Source organism: Brassica napus, chromosome C8, assembly GCF_020379485.1.
Source record: "Brassica napus cultivar Da-Ae chromosome C8, Da-Ae, whole genome shotgun sequence".
Lineage (NCBI taxonomy): Eukaryota > Viridiplantae > Streptophyta > Magnoliopsida > Brassicales > Brassicaceae > Brassica > Brassica napus.
In genome coordinates this window covers 23,271,277-23,294,385 of record NC_063451.1, presented here as the reverse complement: position 1 = coordinate 23,294,385, position 23,109 = coordinate 23,271,277, and the positions used below count along the sequence as shown (strand labels likewise).

At 37.4% G+C, this 23,109-nt stretch overlaps 6 protein-coding genes across 6 annotated transcripts; 4 read left to right on the top strand and 2 right to left on the bottom strand.

Annotated features, from left to right (window-relative positions):
* Positions 1 to 5,125: 5,125 nt before the first annotated feature.
* Positions 5,126 to 6,092, top strand: LOC106412932 (glutathione S-transferase T3-like). The gene is made up of 3 exons (XM_048766836.1): positions 5,126 to 5,434; positions 5,487 to 5,870; positions 6,045 to 6,092. Exons 1-3 carry the CDS (start codon positions 5,126 to 5,128, stop codon positions 6,090 to 6,092), a joined length of 741 nt encoding a protein of 246 aa, XP_048622793.1.
* Positions 6,093 to 9,057: 2,965 nt separating this feature from the next.
* Positions 9,058 to 9,825, bottom strand: LOC106412430 (napin-B-like). The gene has a single exon (XM_013853352.3). It carries the CDS (start codon positions 9,741 to 9,743, stop codon positions 9,231 to 9,233), a length of 513 nt encoding a protein of 170 aa, XP_013708806.1. The 5' UTR covers positions 9,744 to 9,825; the 3' UTR covers positions 9,058 to 9,230.
* Positions 9,826 to 11,740: 1,915 nt separating this feature from the next.
* Positions 11,741 to 16,099, bottom strand: LOC125575118. Its single transcript, XM_048765784.1, has 5 exons — positions 14,993 to 16,099; positions 12,808 to 14,574; positions 12,610 to 12,728; positions 12,181 to 12,531; positions 11,741 to 11,987 (listed from the first exon to the last, which is right to left on the bottom strand). The coding sequence occupies exon 2, from the start codon at positions 13,847 to 13,849 to the stop codon at positions 12,884 to 12,886; it is 966 nt and encodes a 321-aa protein (XP_048621741.1). The 5' UTR covers positions 13,850 to 14,574; positions 14,993 to 16,099; the 3' UTR covers positions 11,741 to 11,987; positions 12,181 to 12,531; positions 12,610 to 12,728; positions 12,808 to 12,883.
* A 145-nt stretch (positions 16,100 to 16,244) lies between these two features.
* On the top strand, positions 16,245 to 17,816 carry LOC106416289 (protein translation factor SUI1 homolog 1). Its single transcript, XM_013857148.3, has 5 exons — positions 16,245 to 16,422; positions 16,906 to 16,988; positions 17,113 to 17,318; positions 17,451 to 17,504; positions 17,587 to 17,816. The coding sequence occupies exons 2-5, from the start codon at positions 16,952 to 16,954 to the stop codon at positions 17,629 to 17,631; spliced, it is 342 nt and encodes a 113-aa protein (XP_013712602.1). The 5' UTR covers positions 16,245 to 16,422; positions 16,906 to 16,951; the 3' UTR covers positions 17,632 to 17,816.
* Positions 17,817 to 18,025: 209 nt separating this feature from the next.
* LOC106414618 (COBRA-like protein 11) lies at positions 18,026 to 21,439 on the top strand. Its single transcript, XM_013855245.3, has 3 exons — positions 18,026 to 18,888; positions 18,985 to 19,463; positions 19,694 to 21,439. Exons 1-3 carry the CDS (start codon positions 18,216 to 18,218, stop codon positions 20,639 to 20,641), a joined length of 2,100 nt encoding a protein of 699 aa, XP_013710699.1. The 5' UTR covers positions 18,026 to 18,215; the 3' UTR covers positions 20,642 to 21,439.
* Positions 21,440 to 21,643: 204 nt separating this feature from the next.
* On the top strand, positions 21,644 to 22,853 carry LOC106415541 (60S ribosomal protein L14-2). Its single transcript, XM_013856289.3, has 5 exons — positions 21,644 to 21,758; positions 21,897 to 21,998; positions 22,245 to 22,374; positions 22,450 to 22,562; positions 22,653 to 22,853. Exons 1-5 carry the CDS (start codon positions 21,756 to 21,758, stop codon positions 22,707 to 22,709), a joined length of 405 nt encoding a protein of 134 aa, XP_013711743.1. The 5' UTR covers positions 21,644 to 21,755; the 3' UTR covers positions 22,710 to 22,853.
* The last annotated feature ends 256 nt before the right edge of the window (positions 22,854 to 23,109 follow it).

Sequence of the window (23,109 nt, the reverse complement as noted above, 5' to 3'; positions counted from 1 at the left end):
CATCAAGCTTTCCTTTCGATTCGATTGAGCTAATTGAAGGATTGAAAAAAAAAATTAAGATATCTTAACCTTTCGATTTGAGGAGCAGCAACAGACGAATGCTTCCTCCTCGACAAAAGCCACCGATGATTTGATTCCTCGTCGATGAGAAGAGCCACCGACGATTTGATTCGTCGTCGTCGAGGAGGAGAGCAACAGTCGATTCGATATTTGGTCGAGGAGGAGAACCACCAACGATTTGATTCGTCCTCGAGGAGGAGACCCACCGATACACACGATCGTCATAGAGGAGGAGAGGACCGGAGATTTGCTTCACCGAGACGACAAGAGCACACGATAATTTTGCCCACGCCTTGAAACTGATTTTCTCACCCCATCGTTTTCTTCTCCCAAACTGTTTATCAGACCAACACGTGGCATCAAGCGGCGTCTCTTCTCAAGCATAATTAAGAGACGTCGCTAATTCTAATTTCCTTTTTTCTTTTTTTTAATCTATCATTTAGCTTAAAACCCCTCATTAAAGACCCAGATAAAGATGGTCTTAGTTCCTTCCAATATTTTGGTTATTTATTCTTGTTATTCATTTAAACTTTGTTTTAACAAATAGTTTCAGTTTTTTTTGGTGGTTCATTCTTTTTTTTAGCAGTTATATAAAAAAGTTATTTTAGCTTTATTATTTAGTTTCTTTTCTTGTATATGTTAAAGATATGAAATTCATTCATGTAAAATATCATATAAAAACTAACTAATAAATTAATTTTTTTTACTTCCACTCAAAATATTTTCTAAATCTGCCACTGATGAGATGTCAAATGCCCAAAGTTTGAGGTGCGTGGTGGTTTGCTTCTTTATTGTCTTTCTTGTCTGTGGTGTGGATAAGAATTTTTGGATCAATTGAAGAGTATGAGAATATGTATAATTTACATACATATATAAATGAATTTGAGAATAGTTGAGTACATCCCTTCTCGCCCATCTTATAAGAGATGGGGGATGTATTGGGTTTTAGAGGATATGCATTTCTGACGCCACTTTTTATATAAAGATAAGTTTACACCGACACAATAGACGAATGCTTCCTCCTCGAAGGATTGAAGGATTGAAAATTAAGTACTCAGCCATAAATATTATAATAAAATTATAAAATACTCTATTTCCTTTTATTTTTAATTCCAGCTTGAGTGAATATTATAAGCCCTATTATATTATAGGTCTACATATATATGTTTATTTGATAAATTACTTTTAGTATTTATCTCTATTTTCTAATTGTTTGAAACTTACATATAATTGTGTGTTTTACTCTGTACTTGCAAGACATTTTTAATTTCATCGGAAGAGAGAAATCGGATATAAACCTATCCATAAATCGTTTCATATAGAAATGCCATACGTCTAATACCTTTAAAACCCTTAAGACGGCGTCGTCTATGAGAAAGAGACTCGAGACACAATACAAAGCCTAATTAAGTATGCACTAACATGGGGTTCTTTTGTCCACGTTTTCCCTCTTTCTTTACATTCGCGTTTTCTGGTATCTCTTACATTCTCCACGTTGAAAGTGTGAGCATTAGAGAGATCTCTTACTAGATAATGTTCATCTTAATACTGCTACGTCTTCATGTGCCAAAACTTAAGTTTTGAAGTTTTATGGTAGATATCAATTTCATCTGGTCAGCAGACGAGTTTACACATTCTTAAACCACTTAAAGAACTCGTTACTAAAACACTGATAGCATCTTTATCGGTCGTGTTTAGCACATCTCTTAGGGATAATTAGGATTAAAAAAATTAAAAAAAAGAAAGCATAAGACACAGCTTTTAATTAAGGTCGGGAAGCAACGTTGCTTACCTTGCACGTGTCAACAAATGAGAGGGTCAAAGTTCGGTTACGCGTTTAACCCGGTGAAAAGCAACTCTCTCTCTCTCTCTCACTCTCTCTCTCTCTCTCTCTCTCTCTAATCGTCTCTTCCGAAGAAAGGCGATTTGGATTCTCGCGGTGGCTCTGGTCTCGTCGGCGACCTCTATCTCGGTGGTTCTCCTCGACGGCGACGGACCTCACGCTCGGTGGCTTTCCTCAAATCGAAAGGTAAGCGGTTGTTGTGTTCTTTGATTTTGCATGTCTCTGATTAAGCATCTTCTGGTTCTGATCGGTTGTTTTCCGTTTGTTATTTGTTGGTTAGGTGTGTCGGTAGCGACAGAGCTCTCTCTCGGTGGAGACGAAGCTCTCTCTTTCTCGTCGATTCGATGTATCGGTGTCGACGGAGCTCTCCTCGACGGCGACAGAGGTATCTTCGGTGGAGACGAAGCTCTCTGTCGGCGAAGGTAAAGCTTATGTTTCAAGTTCATAAAATTTTGTAAATTTTGATTTGTTTGATTCGGTTTATTCTGTCTTGAGATGGATTGATCAAATATGATTTGTTTGCAAATTTGTTTCAATTAAGATGGATGGATGAAAATAGATTTGTTTGTAAGTTTGTTTCAACTTGAATTTGTTTCAGTTAAGATGGAAGAATCAAATTTGATGTTCTGTCTTTGATAAAATCGTTTTGATAAGTTCTGTCTTTGTGATTGTTTGTATGTTTCAATCCTTGAAATCGTATATATTAATCATGTGCATGTATTTGTTTTCGCATTTGATTCTCTGTCATAAACAAATTCATTCATATGTGCCTGTCTGTTTGTGTCTTAACATGCGTGGATCGAGGGTACAAAACGAAAGAACCTCAAAGCAGAGGAGTACATTTGGTCTTCGCAATACATGTAAATGTCTTCTTCTCTTTAATTGATTGAATGCTTTTTGGTTGTGTGATGAATGTGTGCTGAACTGTAATTAATGTGTTGGTTAGAGGTAGAATATGGTTGTGTGATAAATGGAAGTGATGGTTAGCTAGTAATTACGGTGATGAATGTTGTAGATAGAAACCAATGTGTAAGTGTGGTTAATGAGTTAGATAAATGTCAAGTCCATTTGGTTGTGTGAGTGATGAATGCGTTTATCTTTCTCTCCTCTATTAAACCGAATCCTTTATCTCTTCCATCTATCAAACTCGCGTTCTTCTCTTCCATCTCTCTTATCTTCCATCTCTCTTTTCTATTACTTAATCCATATTCAAATATGGATTCTAATCCATATTTGAATGTAAATTTTGTTGATCTTCTTCAAAGTCAACAAAATAGTGGCATAGGTTTAGAATATTCTCCCATTCCTTTATTTGAGACCACTACAAGAAAAAAACGGTTTTGATAGCGGTAGAGGATAGCGTTTTTTGCCTTTCTGCTATGGTTGACATACCCTTTAACTTTAGATAGCGTTTGTATATTTGGAAACGCTACGATAGAGTGATATATTCGGAAACGCTATGATAGCATATGTTTAATAGCAAAACATAATGAAATGCTATATTTAGTTTTTTGAATCCCCAAACCCTAAACGAGTTTTTAAACCTTAAACTATAAATACGAACCTTAAAACTATAATATATTCATACTATAACTTCAAATATTAAACTTAAACTCAAAATTTATTCTTTTTTATTTTAATATATAACTTCCAAACACACAAACCTTAATTCCTCAATCAAACTCTATACCCTAAACCCTAACATCAAACTTGTATAAAACCATACATTTACTAAAATATAAACTTCAAATCTAAATTTTAATATATAATTTAATAAATTTCAAATCTAAATTTTAATCACAAATGTTTATATAGTAATTCAACCCTTATACCTCAAAACTACAAACCCATAAATCATAAACATAACCCTTTACACAAACTGATTATACAAACCATATTATGCAGTTTTCAAAATTCATATAACCACAAAATTCTAATCAAAATTATATTTCAAATCTTAAATTATAATATATAATCTTTAAATTTTAGAAATTTCTAAAACAACTAAAAAGAGATGTAAAAACAATAAAAATTATTTTTTATGGCTATTGATTGATTTTAATCCAAAGGATAAAATTATTCTTCTGATCTATCTTCGACCTTCTCTCCCATTAGCTAATATTTCTTTGTCAAAGATCACACTTTTTAGCCATTGATTGCTTTTGATCCGAAGGCCTAAAATCATTCTCGCTCTTTCCTCACTCCCGATAGATCTGAGATCTCATACTTCTTTTTTCTTTTTTTTGTTCTACGATCTCATTCTTCTCTTTCTTCTTCTTTTACAATATTTTTACGCCTCTGTACAATATGTTTCTCTGGAAATTTATGGAAAAAAAACGATTAGATCTGATTTTGATTGGAGTTTGGGTCCAGAAGTTTAGAGAAGAAGAATCTTGGAGAGGAGACGATGACGATGCCTCTGTACAATAGTCATGGAAACGAAACATCTCACCTGGCCTCTGTACGCCTCCTCTTAAGTTCCGTGGAGAAGACGACCAGGAAGACGACGAGCAAGCCTCGTGGAGATGAGACGATGAAGCCTAAGACCAAGGTGACTGGATGCGACGACGAGTACGCCTCCTCTCTGCAACTTGCCTCTCAAATCCCACGACGAAGAAGAAGAATCATGGCTGGATGCGACGACGAAGGTCATGGAAGAAGACGACGTCGAAGGTGGTAGTGCGGCGGGTGAGGATTGGAAGATGAAGAAGACGACGAAGATGATGGTGGTGCGGCGGCATACGTTTAGTTAGTAATTAGGTTTAAGCTTGGTTTAGGTTTTTGGTTTATTTGGTTTAGGATCTTTTTATCAAATTAGATTTATTTTTCAATTTTTGTAACCCAATTTAATTATAAATCAATTTTAATAATAAAGAAATTAAAAATATATAAATCAATTTAAAATTTTAATTACGTTTTTATTTTAAATAATTAACTAAAAATAATTATAAAATAAATGAATTTAATTTAAAAAATAACAATAAAAACACGTTATTAAAGAATATTTAATTACATACAAAGAAACGCTATAATATATAACAATAAGATAGCAGTGCGAAAACCGCTATCTAATGTGTCTGACCTACTATGACGGGTGATGATACAGCGCTTCAAAAACCGCTATTATATCGATAGATAGCGTTTTTCGTCCGCTAATAAAAGCGTTTTTTCTTGTAGTGGACGCAAGCTACATAAGCTTCAAACTTCGAGCAAGACACTCTTATGGAGCGTAAAGAACGGAGGTCTTGGACGCCAACAGATGATGTAGTCCTCATGAGCTCTTGGTTAAACACCAGCAAAGATGCTGTTGTTGGGAACAAGCAAAAGTCTGTGGCCTTCTGGAAGAGAATAGCAGACTACTTTGATGCTAGTCCGAAGCTTGCAGGCTGTGAAAAAAGAGAGCCAATGCACTGCAAGCAACGGTGGCACAAGATCAATGATATTGACTGTAAGTTCTGTGGAGCATATGAAGCTGCAGCAAGAGAGAAAACTCCAGGCCAAAATGAGAATGATATTCTCAAACAAGCTCACGTTATCTTCTTCAACAACTATAAAAAAATTCACCTTGGAGCATGTGTGGAAGGAGCTTCGCCATGACCAGAAGTGGTGTGATCTATCTACCGAGAGAACCTCTAAAAAGAGAAAATGTGAGGACGGTGCACAATACTCAACATCTCAAGCAACTGACAACAACACTGGTGAAGCGGATGAGGGAACGGATCGGCCCCCTGGTGTTAAGGCAGCCAAGCTATGTGGTAAGAAGCCAATGGAAGAGGGGAAGGGACTGTGTGAATTTGAGCGGATGTGGTCCATTAAGCAAGAGGATTTGAGTAGGAAAGAAAGGCTCTCCAAGATAGGTCTACTTGCTAAAACAGGGCCACTCCCTGAGTACGAAGAAGCTCTAAAGAAGAAGCTCATACTGAGTTGTTCTCCACATAGTCTAAAGAAGAAGCTCATCTGTTTAAGTGTCTTTGTTTTAGGTCTGTCAAGTTGTTTGTTATCTGTTTCATACTAGTTCTTTGTTGTCTGTTTCATGTTCATGTACTTGTTATGTTTAAGTAATGAGAATGATGAGTTGTTTGTTGTTCTGTTCTTATGTTTCATGTTCTTGCTCTTATTATGTTTCATGTTCTTCTTTCAGGTCAACAGAGGAAACATAGCGGAGCAAACAGAGGACAAAGAGTTGTAGTTTTGTATCGCAGAGCATCTTTTTGTTGTCTTCTGTCACGGGAAAGAAGAGGCTGCATACTGCCTTGTAATAATAAGGTAATGGGACTACTCATTACCATCAAAGCCACGTACCATGTTCCGTTTGAAACGAATACAATACATGGCATTGGTAGTAATGAGTGTTCCCGCTACCATATTGAGGTTGGAGAACTACTGACTAGCATTTTCTGTGTAATCACATGTCACATGTTTTTTTTGTTTCACATGTTGTCTTGGACTGTCCTCGAGTGTAATCACATCTCATGTCACGGACTGTTCTGTTTCACATTGTCTTGTATGTCACGGACAGTCTTTGTTCACATGTGTATTGTTTTGGTTTCATCAAGTAGTATAAAGTATTGAAGCTGCTCTCTCACACTCATGTCTATTGTTCTAGCTTCATCAACATCTCTCGCTTTCTCAACAAACAAATATAATCTTTGATCACAAAGTGACTCTATCCTTTGCTCTCTTCTTACCAAGCCAAGATATTTTCCCTCTTTTTACCAAACCAAGATCAAAGCCAAATCACCAATACATTAACCCTTTTCTCACCAAACCAAGATTATTAATTAAAAAAAAATCTCTTTTGGATCACAAGTATGACATCTTCCTCTCAAACCACTTTTGAAGATTCACTTGATGATACATTTGATCAATATTTTGATCAATATTTTGATCAAACCTTTGAGAATTTTACCATTGGTCATCAAGAAGAACCAAAGAAACAAAGAAAAAAACGAGCTTATATCGAAAGAAATCGTGAAGAAGGGCATATTCGATTATGAAATGATTATTTCAGTGAAACTCTGACGTATCCTCAAAATTTCTTCCGGCGACGTTTTAGAATGAACAAGTCATTGTTCATGCACATTGTTGATCGACTCTCCAACGACCTTCAATACTTTCGGGAAAAGAAAGATGGTCTCGGAAGGATTAGTCTCTCTCCCCTTCAAAAGTGTACTGCAGCCATTCGTGTCTTGGCATATGGTTGTGCGGGTGATACGGTCGACGAATACCTCCGGCTCGGTGAAACAACAACTCGGTTATGGGTAGAAAATTTTGTAATATATTTGTTCGGCGATGAGTACTTAAGAAGACCAACACATGCTGATCTTCAACGTCTACTTTATGTTGGAGAGCATCGTGGATTTCCCGGGATGATAGGAAGCATCGATTGTATGCATTGGGAGTGGAAGAATTGTCCCACCGCTTGGAAAGGGCAATATTCTCGTGGTTCGGGTAAACCAACAATCGTTTTAGAGGCGGTTGCTTCATACAATCTCTGGATATGGCATGCGTTTTTTGGACCTCTAGGTACATTAAATGATATCAATGTTCTTGATCGTTCACCGGTTTTTGATGACATAATAAAAGGTCAAGCTCCAAATATCACTTTCTATGTCAACAGAAGAGAGTATCTTATAGCTTACTATCTCACCGATGGTATTTATCCGAAATGAGAAACTTTTACCCAATCTATTCATATACCACAAGGGCCGAAAGCAGTTTTATTTGCTCAACGTCAAGAAGCTGTCCGAAAAGATGTCGAGCGTGCTTTTGGAGTCTTGCAAGCTCGCTGTGCCATTATTAAAAATCCGGCGATGTTTTGGGATAAAGTCAAAATTGAAAAGATTATGAGAGCATATATCATACTCCATAATATGATAATAGAAGACTAACGAGATGAATACACTCAATTTGATGTTTCAGAGTTCCAACAAGGAGAAGACAACGGAAGTTCACATGTTGATCTCACGTATTCTACAGATATCCTTACAAATATCGCAAATATGATGGATGTTCGAACAAGAATTCGTGATAGACAAATGCATCAACAACTGAAAGATGATTTGGTTGAACATATATGGGAAAATTTTGGACGTGATGAAGACAACAACTGAGCTCAGATGCTTTTTTCAAATAATTCTCGTTTATTTTATTAATCTTTGTTTTCAAGTTTTTATTTAAAAGTCTATGTTTAAAATGTTATCTTTTATTATGTTTTATATAATAAAAAATATTAATTTTAATAAAAAATGTTAAAAAAATTTAAGAACCCTAAAATAAGAGACTTGCAATGGAGGAGCAAAAGTATCAAGGTTCTTAGGTAATTCTCTTACCAAAATTAACTCCTTAAATACTAATATAATATAATTAAGAGACCCATTATGGATTGTTAGGATAAGGCCATGATTAACGGGGATGCAAGATGGGTTTTTAGGGGAAAAGGTGGTGTGGGCCCCACCAAAAAGGGGGAGACCGTTGTCTTCTGTCGCGAAATAAGGGACGTCTTTCGCACTGTTTCGCGGATCCCACTGACACGTGACGGCCCGCGATTGGTTCATTTTTAATTTTTTTTTTAAAATTAGGAAAAAAAAAAAATAGGAAATCCAAGTTGGGTATTTGCGTTGAGGGTGCTCTAAAGATGCTCCGAGATGAGTTACTTCAGTTCCCAAAAAATAATAAAACACCATTGCTTTGACATGTGTGTGTTTATACCGAATGGATCTTTTATTTTCACTGAATATACATATTATACATATATGAAATGTTTCTAATTTTTTTTATCATATTATATTATATGATAAAGAAATCAAATGTGAAAGATGGTTAATTTTGTCTTCTATGTACTAGACGATAAATCATGATGTAGAAAATTGTAGATCTGATCAAAGAGTATCTGCATCATTTTTAATCATCCAAAATTGAATGAATTTAGTATGAAACAATATCAGAGATATTTAATTAGATATGTACATAACTAATTAAGCGTTTGTTACCAGATTTGAGTAATTGGTTGATCCTAGCTAGAGGATGATTTTTATCATTGATGACCACTCATGTTCATTAGACTAGCATAATTGTGAATAGACTGATCGATTGTTTTTTTCTTCTCTTTTTGGCGTATCCTTCTATCACATTTTGAAAAGCTGCAAGACTAATAACAAGAAAAAAACTCTTTTATTACGGTTTACAGAGTAGTTCCAATTACATTAGCCCAAACTTTTAAGTTACATTTTTATAGAACACACGCGATAACTGTGTAGTGGTAACATTCATGAACAACTACACTCATTGCCGTGATATAAACACTCCAGAGGGTTTGGTTTAGAATCTAGTAGTAGGGAGGGAAAGGCATATCATGCTGGAAAGGACAAACGCTAACTTGTGGAACTTTGCAAAACTTGGGCAACTGCTTAGCGGTCTGGTAGATACGGCTCACTATTTGGGGAAGTCCCTGATGTTGTTCCTGTTCAAACTGGATTCTAACTTCTTCGGATACATGCTTCAAGGCTGGGCAAACACAAATTGTGTCTTCCTGGCGAAGCTCATTGCAGCATTGCTGGAATAGCGTTACTTTCAGCTGTGGGCCCTGAGGGTTCTCAATGTCGTCTTCAAACTCGAGGGCCCGGGGACCAGAAGGGGGTTGCGTTGCTTGCATGTGGATCCATTGCTGGCATGCTCTTAGATGTTGTGTTTGTTCAAACTCCTTCTGACATTGTTGTGGGCCAAATGGGCCTATTTGGCTATCTTCGTCGAACTCGACGACCGTGCGGTAGATGGAGGCGTTGGTGAGTAAGAAGAAGAAGGCGAGAGTTGCGGAGACTAGGAAGAGCTTGTTCGCCATTTGCTATGTGTGTATGTTTTTTTTTTTTTGAACAACTATATGTGTGTGTATGTTTATTGTGTGTGTTTGTTGTGAGTGAAGAGTGAAGTAAAGGGTTGGTTGGTATTTATAGGTGAGAAAGAAGTTTTGCATGGAGATCACGTGTAGCACTGCATGCATGTATGTATGTTTGTTGTTCCTGACGGAAAGAGAGAGAGAGAGGGAAAAGCTATAAGCTCAAATGTGGTGGAGTGACAAGTTTCCGCGTCTACATGCAATGCAACCAATGCATACATGATGTGTAGCTCATATTCTGACATGCGACTAATATTTTAAAACGAAGGCTAAACTGTGTTTCCGAGTAATTCAATATTGAAAGCATGGTTATAAGAAAATAAAAAATACTATAAAATAACGCATGCTATCAGAAGAACAGCAAAATCATATAAAAATTACTGTGCATTATATTTGCTTGCTTTCAATAATCGTTAGTTTTTTTACTTGTTAGTCCATTGTTTACCATTGAGTTCAAATTAAATGATATGTGTAACCATTCAGACAATGGCACTGATAAGTAGATAGATATTCTCGGACTCCAAGACTGCCATAAGCAACTCTCGCCACTCCACACTGAACTAAAAAGTTTGTTATGGGCTATGAAATGTTTATCTCATCAGCGTTACTGCAATTACTTTGTTACTGACTCCAAAGAGTTAGTCAAAATGATCGCTATACCTGATGATTGGCCAGCCTTTGCAGCTGAATTTATCGAGTTTAAAACTCTATGGGCGTCTTACCAAGACGGACAAGTGGTTTATAAGGACAGATCCAGTAACACCAAAGCAGACTTCCTGGCAAGACAAGCTCGAACAAGGAAGCGTGTTTTCTCATATGTTAACACGTGTGTGCCACACTGGATTGATACTCGCAACTCGGCCTTTGCCGATTCGTACTAAGATTTATCATTGTATTTCATCGTGAAAAAAAAAAGTACAAGATAAACAAAACTTGAAAATTTCCCATAAATCAAATATATATTAATATTATGAAGAGTTTATAAGATACAAACAAATTCTTAATACAAACATTAATCAAATATAGAACAACTCAAGTGAAACTGTAGAGATTATCTAATTTTTTCTTGTGAAAATAACTGTGGGGGCACTCAGCGCTCTCTCACTAGGTTCATGGACCTACCCTGTTCAACCGTCGTGAGAAAAATCGAAATATTTGTTTTTCTGTCTGTGTAATTACTTAATGATTTTTCTCAATGCTTTAGTTTCACTCTTAATTTTTTTTTATAACTGTTCACCCTTACTTCGTCACAAATCATTTCCAATATATCATATGTTTTTCCACTTACCTTTAATTTTTCTTTAGAAAAATTCCACTTAACTATGATAAATTTTCACTCATACGAAAAATAAATGTATTTTAATAGCATATGTTTAGACACTATGGTAGTCAGTCCACTCTGTAGCATTAAATACATTTTTTTTCAATGTCAACCGGATCAGTCGATAGAGTTTATAAAAAAAAAATAGCATATGTATCTAAACTAATTATAATCATTTTGCATATACTACTGTATATTAATAAGCAATGTGTTACAGTAATTATGCAATCCAAAGAGTTCGAGTGGTAAAATACCGTACTGCACCGCATCAAAGTTAATCTATATATTTTTGTTATCACTATCACTGTACTACAGACTGCAGTTGTTCGGCATGATAGAGCATGGTTATCCCAACATGGGTTGAAGAGTTTCTTATTTTTATTTTTACTTTTTTTTGTTTTCTTTGTTCTGACAAAAAAAACATTAAAAAGAAACCAATCGCGGGCCGCCACGTGTCAGTGGGGTCCGCGAACAGTACTTGAAACCCCTGTTCGGAATCGCGTTACGCGCTATCCATGCGGCGACCCCGGACCTAGCGAGTTGTTAAAAAATCGGGATAAACTCGGGGTATACGCGGGGAGTAATTTTTAGTAAGTTTTTAATTTTAAATATACAAAAGAAACATTAAATACCAAGTTAGATTATATATCATAATTGTTATTTTTTAAAGCACCCATCTAATACAAGAAAAAAATAACCCACTCACAAGAATCACCAAAAAATATAGTTTTGATCATGAGAAGAAACAAAACATATTAAGGATTGTATCTTCTAATCCTATTCTTCTTGAAAGATTAGCAAAATATATAATTTTGATCTTGTAGTGGTCTTGTAGATGTGCTAAAAGTTAGAACTTTGCATTTGGAAACCTGAAATGAAAGAGACAAAGACAAGTTAAATCATGCAAACAGCAAGTTCAATACAACTTAATTCACTAGTTAATAACAGCAAGTTCAAGGGGTAACTCTAACTTCATGAACCCACCAAAACTAATTAAAAAAAAAAAGAAACAATTGTAAGTCATAAGATAAACAAAGAGAACATATATGATTTTTTTGGTACCTTAGTTTACTAAGCTATTTGTGAGTCACGAAAGACTGGATCCTCTTGGTATACATCTGGTTCGAACTCCATCTCCCTCATGTCTTCTTCTTCAGATTCAAAGTCATCATCATAGAGTTCTCTTATCCTTGGAGCTTGGGTAGTAAGCACAAAACTGACATCATTATCCAACTCTTCGACACAGCCCACAAGCCAATCTCCGACAGTATCTTCATTACCATCATCTAGGATCACATCAACATTGCCTTCTCTAATCTTTTTCTGCTTATCAAAAAGCCTTGCATTAAACTGGACATAGACTAGACTGTTGAGGTGGTTTACATCTAATCTGTTTCTCTTCTTAGTGTGGATCTGCAACATGAGTTGAACCATTTATTGTACACACTATTAGACACATGAAACATAAATCAAAGAAGCATGTAGACTAACCCCTTCGAAACTGCTCCAATTTCTTTCACAGCCAGAAGAACTAGAGGTCAAAGCAAGGATTCTAGTAACCAGTTTCTGCAAGGTTGGCACAGCACATCCGTATGTTGCCCACCAATTCCCTGTCATAAAAAAATTAAACAAGTTAAACTATGAAATGGACAATTAATCAAGTAAAAAACATTTTAACCCAAAACATACCTGGATCAAACTTTTCATCCTTCTTTTCACATCCTTTTAGAGCTAACAGTCTACCAAAAGGACCACTTTTATTCTTCTAAAGACTAATCTCATGATTAACAACCAAGTCTTGTTCCTCAAATTCTCCATGATAGAAAGTTTCCACACACTTGATGAATCCTTCTGAAACCTCTATGTCATACTGGATAGTAGGGTCTTTGTAGAAATAATAAGGGTTGAGGAAGTAAGCAGCCATATGCAAAGGAGAATCCAACCTTCCTTTCATTTTTTCATCAATGATCCTGAATATAGGTTGATAGTTCTTCTCCAAATGGTCACTAGCTTCTTTAATAGACTTCTTAGCTTCCAAAAGCTCACCATAAACAAACCCAAGAGATGGTATCTTCTCTCCATCAGCCAACCGAAGAACCTTCACCATAGGGGTGAATACTTTCAAAATAACCATGACACTACTCCAAAATGCATAACTCATCACAGTATCAGATGCAGTCTTACCCTTCACAGACTTGGAATGCTTACAATCATGCCACTGATCACTGTTGAACATGCTCTTCAGTTGCCCCTTCTTCTCATAAAGACTTTGTAGCGTGAGGAAACATGTTGCAAATCTTGTTGCTCCTGGCCTCACAATATCCCTCTTTGTATATGTTCTCATCATTGACAATGTTGTATGATGAGCATAAACAAATATGGTGAGAGCCTTTGCTTGTTCAATCACCTTAGCAAACCCGGGCAACTTAGAAATCCCTTCAAGCATCAAATCCATAGTGTGAGCAGCACATCCAGTCCAAAAGACTCTTGGCCTCTTCTCTTTAAGCAACTTCGCAGCAGCTACATTATTGGTTGCATTATCCGTGACCACTTGCACAACCATCTCAGCCCCTAAATCTTCTATACACTTATCAATGTAGTTGAAGATATACTCGCCTGTGTGAGAATCTTTGGAAGAATCCTTTGATGACAGAAAACAAGTGCCTCCTCTTGAGTTAGCACACAAATTCATGATGCTCCTTCTCTTCATATCAGTCCATGAATCTGTCATCACCGAGCAACCTTCTCTGTCCCATTTTTCTTCTAATGCCTTCAACTTCTCTTTTGTTCTCTGTTTCTCTTCATTCAGCAATGGTTCTCTCAACTGATACTGAGTAGGAGGTATCCACCCTGGCCCAAACTGTCATAAAGCCTCACAGAACAGCCTAAAGGACTCATTGTCAATCGCATTGAATGGAATATTTGACTGATAAATCCATCGAGCATAATATTGATGTACAACATGTGTCTTCTCTTTTGATATAACATCATGGATGTTCTGTTGACGTATCTGAGAAGCCAAAGAAGCTTCAGGGTTGATCACAGTTGCAAACTGATCAAGAGGACCTTGGAAGTGAGGAGCTTTAAGAGTTCCAAGCTCTTTTTCTAGTTCCTCAACATTGCTATTCTTGTTTATGCTAACCTCTGCCCTTATAGCTTCCTCATGCTTCCTCTTCTTATTTTTCTTCTCCTTTGCTTCCATTATTGCATTCTTACACTTCTCTTGATCTTCCTTTGATGACCTGGGACATGCTGAAACATTACCCTTCAAGTGACCAATGTGCTCTTTCATTCTGTAGACGCCACCATAAAAGTCTTTGCCACATAATCTACATCTCACTTTGTCTGGAACTCGTGGATCACATAGCTGACCATACTCCCAACCTACATCATTTGAGTTTCGTTTCAGAGGTGGAGGAGGTGTATCTGTTGCTGGATTCTCCATTCTTTTTTAAGCTGAAATATCAATAAAAAATTTGACAAGAAAACAAAATCATTATACTTTGGTCATTGTGGTTACTAAAATACAAATATCACTACGAGACAAAATATATAAAGAGAACATCAATATGTGACCATTCTTTAACATGGCTTCACACGACAATTCTTTTTTTTTTGTCAGCTTAACACGACAAAAGATGGCTTCACACGACAAAATTTAAAACTTCTAAAGTCAAGCTAACAATAAAATAGAAAAATCAGTATGTGACCACTTCCATTCAAGTAAACCGTACAAATTATTAACTCAACATTCGGCAAAGTCAAGCTCCATTAACATTTAAAAAACCATATGTACTGAACTATAAAATCTGAAAAGTCAACAGTTCAAAAAAACTTCAATAACTAAAGAAGTGAATGGTTTAGAGTTTATTACATTGAATCCAGTACAAGAAGAACTTGCAACAGGTGGATGATCTTGATTCACGGCGAACTGCCTTGGATTCACTAGGTTGAGGAAGAACACTTGATACTAGGGTTAACAGAAATCCCCAATTCTATTGTCGGGAAAGGTAGATAATGGTTTTAAATTTTTTTTTTTTAACTAATGGGTTTTTTAGTGGGCCAAATTGTGTAAAAAAAAATAATATGGTAATTTTTTTAGCCCAAACGTATTACCTATTCCACGTCCGCATAATGTTAAACTACGGACTAGGCGGGCATAACTCGGCCGAACGTAGAATGCAACTGTATTGGGTCAACTCGCCACGGTGAACCTACGTTTAGCGATTACGCGGCCGATTACGCGGCTAGGCGGCAGCGTTTTCGAACAGGGCTTGAAACCAACAATAGTTGATCCTTATTAGATCACTTTTGGATCGGTTTTATGGTGATATGTGGGGCCCGCCACTAACTTTTTCTCTAAAACCCTTGTTGGAAACCACCGATAAAGATGGTCTTACAAACTAACTCAATCCAACTAATTCTAGTAACTCGATAAAAGTAGACTGAGTACTAGGCCTGAGCGTTTTTAACTCAACCCGAAGTACCGACCTTAACCCGAACCGGAAAAACCGAAACCGAATCCGGACTGTTTTACAAAAATATCCGAATGGGACTCATGAGATTACTACTTTGGACTTTGGTTATAACCCGAACCGAACCGAAATTCGAATTAGGATCCAAAGATATCCGAAATTAGTTAAATATGTTAATGTTTTTATATATATTAAGGTGATATTGATATTTTAGAGTATTCAAAATATTTTTGTAGTTTGTTTTATTTGTTATTTTGAATACTTTTTAGTTAATTTAGATAGTTTAACTAATTTTAATTAGATTTGTAAATAATTTATATATTTTGAAATTTTTTTGGTCAATTTTTGAGGTTCTTTAAAATATATTTTTGTTCGATTTTAAACATTGGTTAAATTCGATCCGAACTGAACCCGGAAGGAACCGAACCGAACCCGATCCGATAATTAATAAAAACCGAATGGTACTTATAAACACAACACCAAAAATCTGAAAATGCGAATCATCCGAATCATCCGGACCGAAACCGAACGAACCACGGAACGTCCATGCCTACTGAGTACACAGGGTTCGAACTGGTGTAAAGAAGCACAAAGCTACCAAGTGGATACGCATAAAGCCCAAGCCCACTAAGAAGACAAGAATAAAGCCCAAACACAACAAGAGATCACAGAATACAATTCGAGACCAAAATATATCACATCTTCCTCTCGTGACTTTATCTCCCACCAGAAACAGAATTGCAGCCTTTATCCGAATCTAGGGTTTCCTCTCTCTCTCTCTCTCTCTTCTTTGATTATCAGATCCTCGAAACCCTAATTCTCGAATCAGGTACAATCGTCCTCCTTTTAATCTGTGTTTGTTATCGTTCTTCAGCAGATCGTCATTTTCCCCTTGTTCGTTCTTTGATTTCTGTAATTTTCGAGCTGTACTCTGCTTTCGTCGCCCGATCCATAAGACTGGACGCGAGATTTTGTATATGATCTATCGGATTCGCTGTTGAATTTAGAAAAACCGGATCTTGATTTGATCTCTTTGGAAATTTGGTGGATTTGTGTTTTTTTTTCTTTACATGTTTTGTGTAATTCAAGCGGATCTGCTTAACTATGTTCTTGGGGTATGATCCGTACCCAGATGATCTAGAGTTGTTTTTTTAGTTCTGGTTAATCAATAATGTTTAATTGAAGGTGACGTGTACTAGAATTGTTGTCTGTTTATTGTTCGTTATCGTGTTATGTTTATCTTATGGTCTTATAATGTTTTTTACCCTTTTGTGTGTGTCAAATTCTTATGTGGTTTGCTAATCTAATTCAGGTCTCAGCTTCTCTGTCCTATTTGCCCATCAGATCAACAAAGTTTCATGTCTGAACTTGATTCCCAGGTCCCTACTGCCTTCGGTAAGTTCCAATTATAGATTTGATCAATAATCATATCTGGCTTATATGTTTGGTTTTGGAGTATTGGACTCTGTAAATGTTTCTCATGTATGAGCTAATGAGTTTCTTTTGGATTCTTTTGCAGACCCGTTTGCTGATGCGAATGCTGAGGACTCAGGTGCGGGAACAAAGGAGTACGTCCACATCCGTGTGCAGCAGCGTAATGGTAGGAAAAGCTTGACAACTGTCCAGGGGCTGAAGAAAGAGTACAGCTACACCAAGATACTTAAGGATCTCAAGAAAGAGTTTTGTTGCAACGGAACTGTCGTTCAAGACTCTGAACTTGGACAGGTGCGTGTTTTTTGTTACCATATCACCATTCGAATAATGCAGTAAGCAGTTGAAGATAACCCACAAAGCTTAGCACTGAGTGTCCTTTACATATGTGCTTTCTTTTAATTGTGCTACTGTGCAAATGTGTAGGTTATTCAGCTTCAAGGCGACCAGAGGAAGAACGTCTCCACGTTCCTTGTCCAGGTAATAATCACACCCTTTCAATAAATAAGCTAAACTAAAAGATTGTTGTATCTTATTTCCCTTCCTTTTGTTCATGGAACAGGCTGGGCTTGTGAAGAAGGACAACATCAAGATCCATGGTTTCTGAGCTGCTTGTGTTGCATTGTTCCTAGTCTGTTTTCTTTATTGTTAATCCTCCCGTTCCAAAAACCATAAGTACCTGTTTGATGATCTCTTGTTACTGGTTTATTCCGAATCATTGTCGTATGTTCATTGCGTTACACTTTTCTTCTTGTGTAAGATGAGATTGCTAAGAAAGCTTAGTTGACTTCATCTCTTCTCTGAATGTCTTTCCATACGGTTCTCATACCTTTGTTAATTACTACTATTGTTCTTGTTTTGTCATTTTCTACCAATTCCAACGAGGCTAATTCAGTAAAACATTTGAACAGTTGAACTAGCTAGTGTTGGCTAGTTAATAATTTACCAGAGGCTTTGAATACTGCGATGGACACAGAGGGTTTAGGAAGTCAAGTAAATGACGATAATAACCTCGTCGGTTGTCTTCTCCATCGAAAGGTCTTGGTACAAAATTTATTTCAGGTCAGGTGTACCCAAATTTGACATTAGTTTGATACTAATTTAGGTTATTTTTTCTCCTTTAAAATATTTTTATATATTATCTCTGTTTCTCCGGGAAAACAGGGAAGAACTAAAGGAAGAGAAGCCGTTATGCTCTGCCTCTCTAATTCACTTAAGCTTTTTGATCATCTCTCCTCTTCTTCTCCATTTCCTCTTTCTTGCGTCCTAGGAAACTTAGGAAACACGGTAGAGATGAAGATACGTTACGTTCATTTAAACCTTCTTCTCCTTCTATTACCTATAATCAACCTTCTTCTGTTTCCGACACCATCTCTTGCTCAAGACTACGGCGAAGATGCTGAGAAGAAAGACACTCCTCCACCAGGTCTCGCCCGTTGCAACGGAGTTTACATGTCTTACATCTCCGGCGGCCGCGAAAAGCTATATCCACGAACCAAAAACGTAACGGCACAAGCCTGGTCGTTCAAGGCAACGGCCATGATCGTCAACACGGGCACTGAAGAGGTCAAAGGTTGGGAGATGTTTGTAGGGTATCGCCATAGAGAGATCATTGTCTCCGCGACAGGAGCTGTCTCATCGGATGGTGACTTTCCTTACGATGCAAGTAATGGGACAACGTTCATTGGTTCTCCTAATACGGATTTAAAGACTTCGATCGAAACAGCTGGAGATTACACTCAGATCTCAACTAATATCGAGATCACCGGAACGCTTTTCGGTGGTAGAGGCACGGCGACGCCATTGCCGAGAACGATCAAGCTTGTAAATGATGGATGGGAATGCCCTGCTGCTAATTCTAAAGGTGTGTAAACCCTAGCTCCTCTTAGTTTCTTGCTACCGAAGCAACAATCGGTTATGATTGGTTTTTCGCTTCTTTCTGTCTTGTTTTTCTGGTCAGGTGGTACAATGCAAGTTTGTTGCAAGAGGAACCCAAAGTTTAAACCAAAAGAAAAGAAGAAAACCAAGTTCATGCGTAGGCGACACGGCGACCTGAATATAATCTATGATGTTCTTCAAGCCTACACTAGCAACTACATGGCGCAGGTAACTATAGACAACGATAGTCCGTTGGGAAGGTTAGACCACTGGAACTTGACATGGGAGTGGATGCGAGGAGAGTTCATACACTCGTTGCGTGGAGCCTACTCAGCTGAGAAAAACCCTTCAGAATGCTTGCACAGCAAGGCAGGACAGTTCTATGGGGATCTTGATTTCTCTCAGGTGGCTACTTGTCAGAAGAAACCGATCATCAAAGACTTACCAGCTGAGCGTAAAGACGATAAACTCCTCGGGAAGTTGCCTTTCTGCTGCAAGAATGGAACTCTCTTGCCAGCTCATATGGATTCCTCTAAGTCTAGAGCCATCTTCCAGCTACAGGTTTGGCCTAAAACAAACTATTTATAGTGTTTGTATAGATAGATGAATCATAAACATTTTTAGGTTAGTTTAAATATATAATAAGTTATATAATTTGGAGTTCTTACAACATATATATAATAGCTCTTTAAAAATATAAGTACCAAAGCGAATGTTTCATCCGGCTGTCCGGAATCGGTTATGTTGGTATAGGCTTTGGTCTAAAACATGTTTTGATGTGTTTGGTCTAGGTATACAAGGTGCCACCAGATCAGAACAGAACAGCATTCTTTCCTCCTCAGCATTGGAAGATCGACGGTATAGTCAATCCTCAGTACAAGTGCGGAACACCTATAAGAGTCGACGCGACGGGGTTCCCTGACCCGAGTGGTCTCCAAGCAACCACCTACGCAATCGCTAGCTGGCAAGTCGTCTGCAACATAACTAAACCTAAACCAAAATCTGCTCGTTGTTGCGTCTCTTACTCAGCCTTCTACAACGACTCAGCCATCCCTTGCAACACATGTGCTTGTGGCTGCGGAGATATCGACACAGACACTTGCAACGCCAATGCAAGACCTCTTCTCCTCCCTCCAGACTCGCTCTTGGTACCGTTTGAAAACAGGACGTTAAAGGCAAAAGTGTGGGCAAGGAGGAAACACATGGCTGTTCCTAAGAAGCTTCCTTGTCCTGACAACTGCGGAATCAGCTTAAACTGGCATGTTAACTCGGACTACGCTGATGGATGGTCGGCGAGGGTAACGTTGTTTAACTGGGGAGCTAATGCAGTGGAGGACTGGTTTGCTGCTGTGGATTTGGGTAAAACTGGTTTAGGGTATGAGAATGTTTACTCGTTTAATGGGACGAGAGTTCCACCTAAGAACCAGACCATTTTCTTTCAAGGAGTTCGTGGTATGAACTTCTTGATTGGTCTCACAAATGGGTCGAACCCTGCTAGAGACCCGCAGGTTCCAGGGAAAATGCAGTCGGTTATATCGTTTAAAAAGCATTTGGGGAGTTTGAATATTCCAAGAGGTGATGGATTCCCTAAGAGAGTTTTCTTTAATGGAGAAGAATGTGAGCTTCCTAAGTATTTCCCGAAAAAGAGTCATGGGGAGAGGTTATCATGTATCAGATTCTTGCCATCGATTCTCCTCGTGATCACAACGTTTCTTGTGATTATTAATGATCGGTTTTAAGAAGTGTTTAGGTTTGTATTAGTCAAGTATGTAAGTTGCTTTCTGTTTAGCCATGGCCAAGGAACTTGAAGAGAACGTTTATGTATCGTTTTCAAAGATTTGTTTCATCCAAGAAACTTGTATTCATTTATCAAAAGTAACTGATGCAAATTTATTCTCGCTAATATACTCTTGCTCTTTAAAATAATTGTGGTTTTGGTCTTGAAGATCATGAGAAAACAAGAAATGTATGGTGTTTGTGTAATTTAAGGTTTCAAGATTCTTCTAGATTACTTTCCACCGGAGAATCATGAGTGTCACCAATGATATTTCTTAGTCTGTAGTAAAAGAGAAGACAACATAAAAGACTTTCAGGTAAGCTTTCCTACTATTTGTCTGACAGAGAGACAGACACAAGCCTAAATAGATGAAAGATACTTAGATACAACATTACTTCCTATGAATTATAATGGTTCCAGAACATGATTTCTTAGCATCCAAATTTCTGTAACATCCTGATTTTTAGTATATTGTAGTTTATGCGGAAAAGCTTAAAATTTTGATTTAGTTATAAATATCACCAAAATACGGGTGATGGGTGAGGTTAAGGTGAGTATTGCTTATCCAAGAAGCTATAGAATTAAATGTGATTGAATTAAATTAAAAAAAGTTAATAAATTATCGACAACTTGATTGGCAATACCGTGCGAATGATCTAACAAAAACCCACAAAGAAAAGAGAAAGATCACAAGATGATTAGATGATACATACAACAAGTCTTTTGAGTCTATTAAAAATAATGCACATGTTTTTATATTGAGAAGGTTACATTTCCAGTCACCAGAGATCAGGAAGATTTGTAACGAATGCAATAGAGATGGCGAGAGCAAAGCAAAACGTATGGTTCCAACCAAACACCAAAGATAGTCGACTCCGTGATATCTTACGTCACCATACTGGGCTTTCAATTTTATTGCGCTATTCATTAATAGGCCCGTTGGGGTTTTAATTAAGGCCCAAAATAGAAAACCCTAAAGTAGTTAACTATATAGTCTCTTCACTACATAAACCTAGACGCTTACGCTGTTGCTCGTCCCACTTCGCTTCTCACCTCCCAACCTACCGGCGGCGAAAATGGTTAAGCATACATTTCCGACATCTTCCTTCTTGATGCTTTCGCGTGATTATGGTTCACTTGTCTCCAATCAAGTGAAGCTTATGTCTTTAACATCGACCAAGGTTGTAAGATCTCATTGATTGTTTGTGTTTGCTCAGGTTTTCAAGAGGTACGTGGAGATAGGGAGAGTTGCCCTTGTAAACTACGGAAAAGACCATGGAAAGCTCGTCGTTATCGTCGACGTTGTTGACCAGAACAGGGTAAGTTCATTTTTATCAATACATCTACAAAGGTTTTGTCTTTTTTTTTCTGTTGTGTATTTGAACTAGCTTCAAGCTTCCTCTGTCTGAACGAGTTTTGATCGATCTGTAGTTAAAGCTTATTTATTTTCGGTTACATACATTAAAGGCATTACCTTTTGAGTCTTGAGGCATTACCTTTTGAGTCTTGAGTTGGTGTTATAGATGTATTTACGGAACCGTTGTTTTTTGGTCTTGTCGTTTTAGGCTTTGGTAGACGCCCCTGATATGGAGAGGATCCAAATGAATTTCAAGAGATTGTCTCTTACTGATATCGTTATTGAGATCAACCGAGTGCCGAAGAAGAAGGCTTTGATTGAGGCCATGGAGAAGGCTGGTGAGTGCTTCTTTACAATGTGTAATGTTGAAATTTTGTTAAGTGCTGCTTTCTGATTCTAGAAAGTGTTTGCAGACGTGAAGAACAAGTGGGAGAAGAGCTCATGGGGTAGAAAGCTGATCGTTCAGAAGCGTAGGGCTAGCCTCAATGACTTCGATAGGTTCAAGATCATGTTGGCCAAAATCAAGGTCAGTGTGTTGAAGGGTTTGAGAGAATTCAATGATAAGTGTTAAAAACTCAAGTGTTAATGGCTTGTTGGTTGGTTGGTTTGTTTGCAGAAAGCTGGTGTTGTCAGGCAAGAACTTGCAAAGCTCAAGAAGGAGATCACTGCTTGAGTTATATTATCTGCGAATCTGTTATTGTATTTTGGGTTTTGGATTACTAGCGTTTTGCAACTTATCAAACTCTGTTAGTTTCAGTTTTGAAACCTCCTTCACAACTTTCTTCTTTCGTTTAATGTTAAAAAACCGTTTGCGACTTCTATGGTTTTACGGCAACAGTGATCATCGATGGTTCTAATATCGAAATGAAGGTCACGACTTTATTCCCTTTATCGTTGCGTTATTCTAACAGACCGAGTGCCAAAGAAAAGGGCTTCACTTTGGTTATTTGACATGGCCGGTGGACCGTTTGCAAGTGTAATGTTGGATTTTGCCAGTGTTTTTCAGTTTCAAAGTGATAACTTGTGACCCTTGGCAAGTTATCAAAACATCCGACGGCTTTAGAGATTTATAC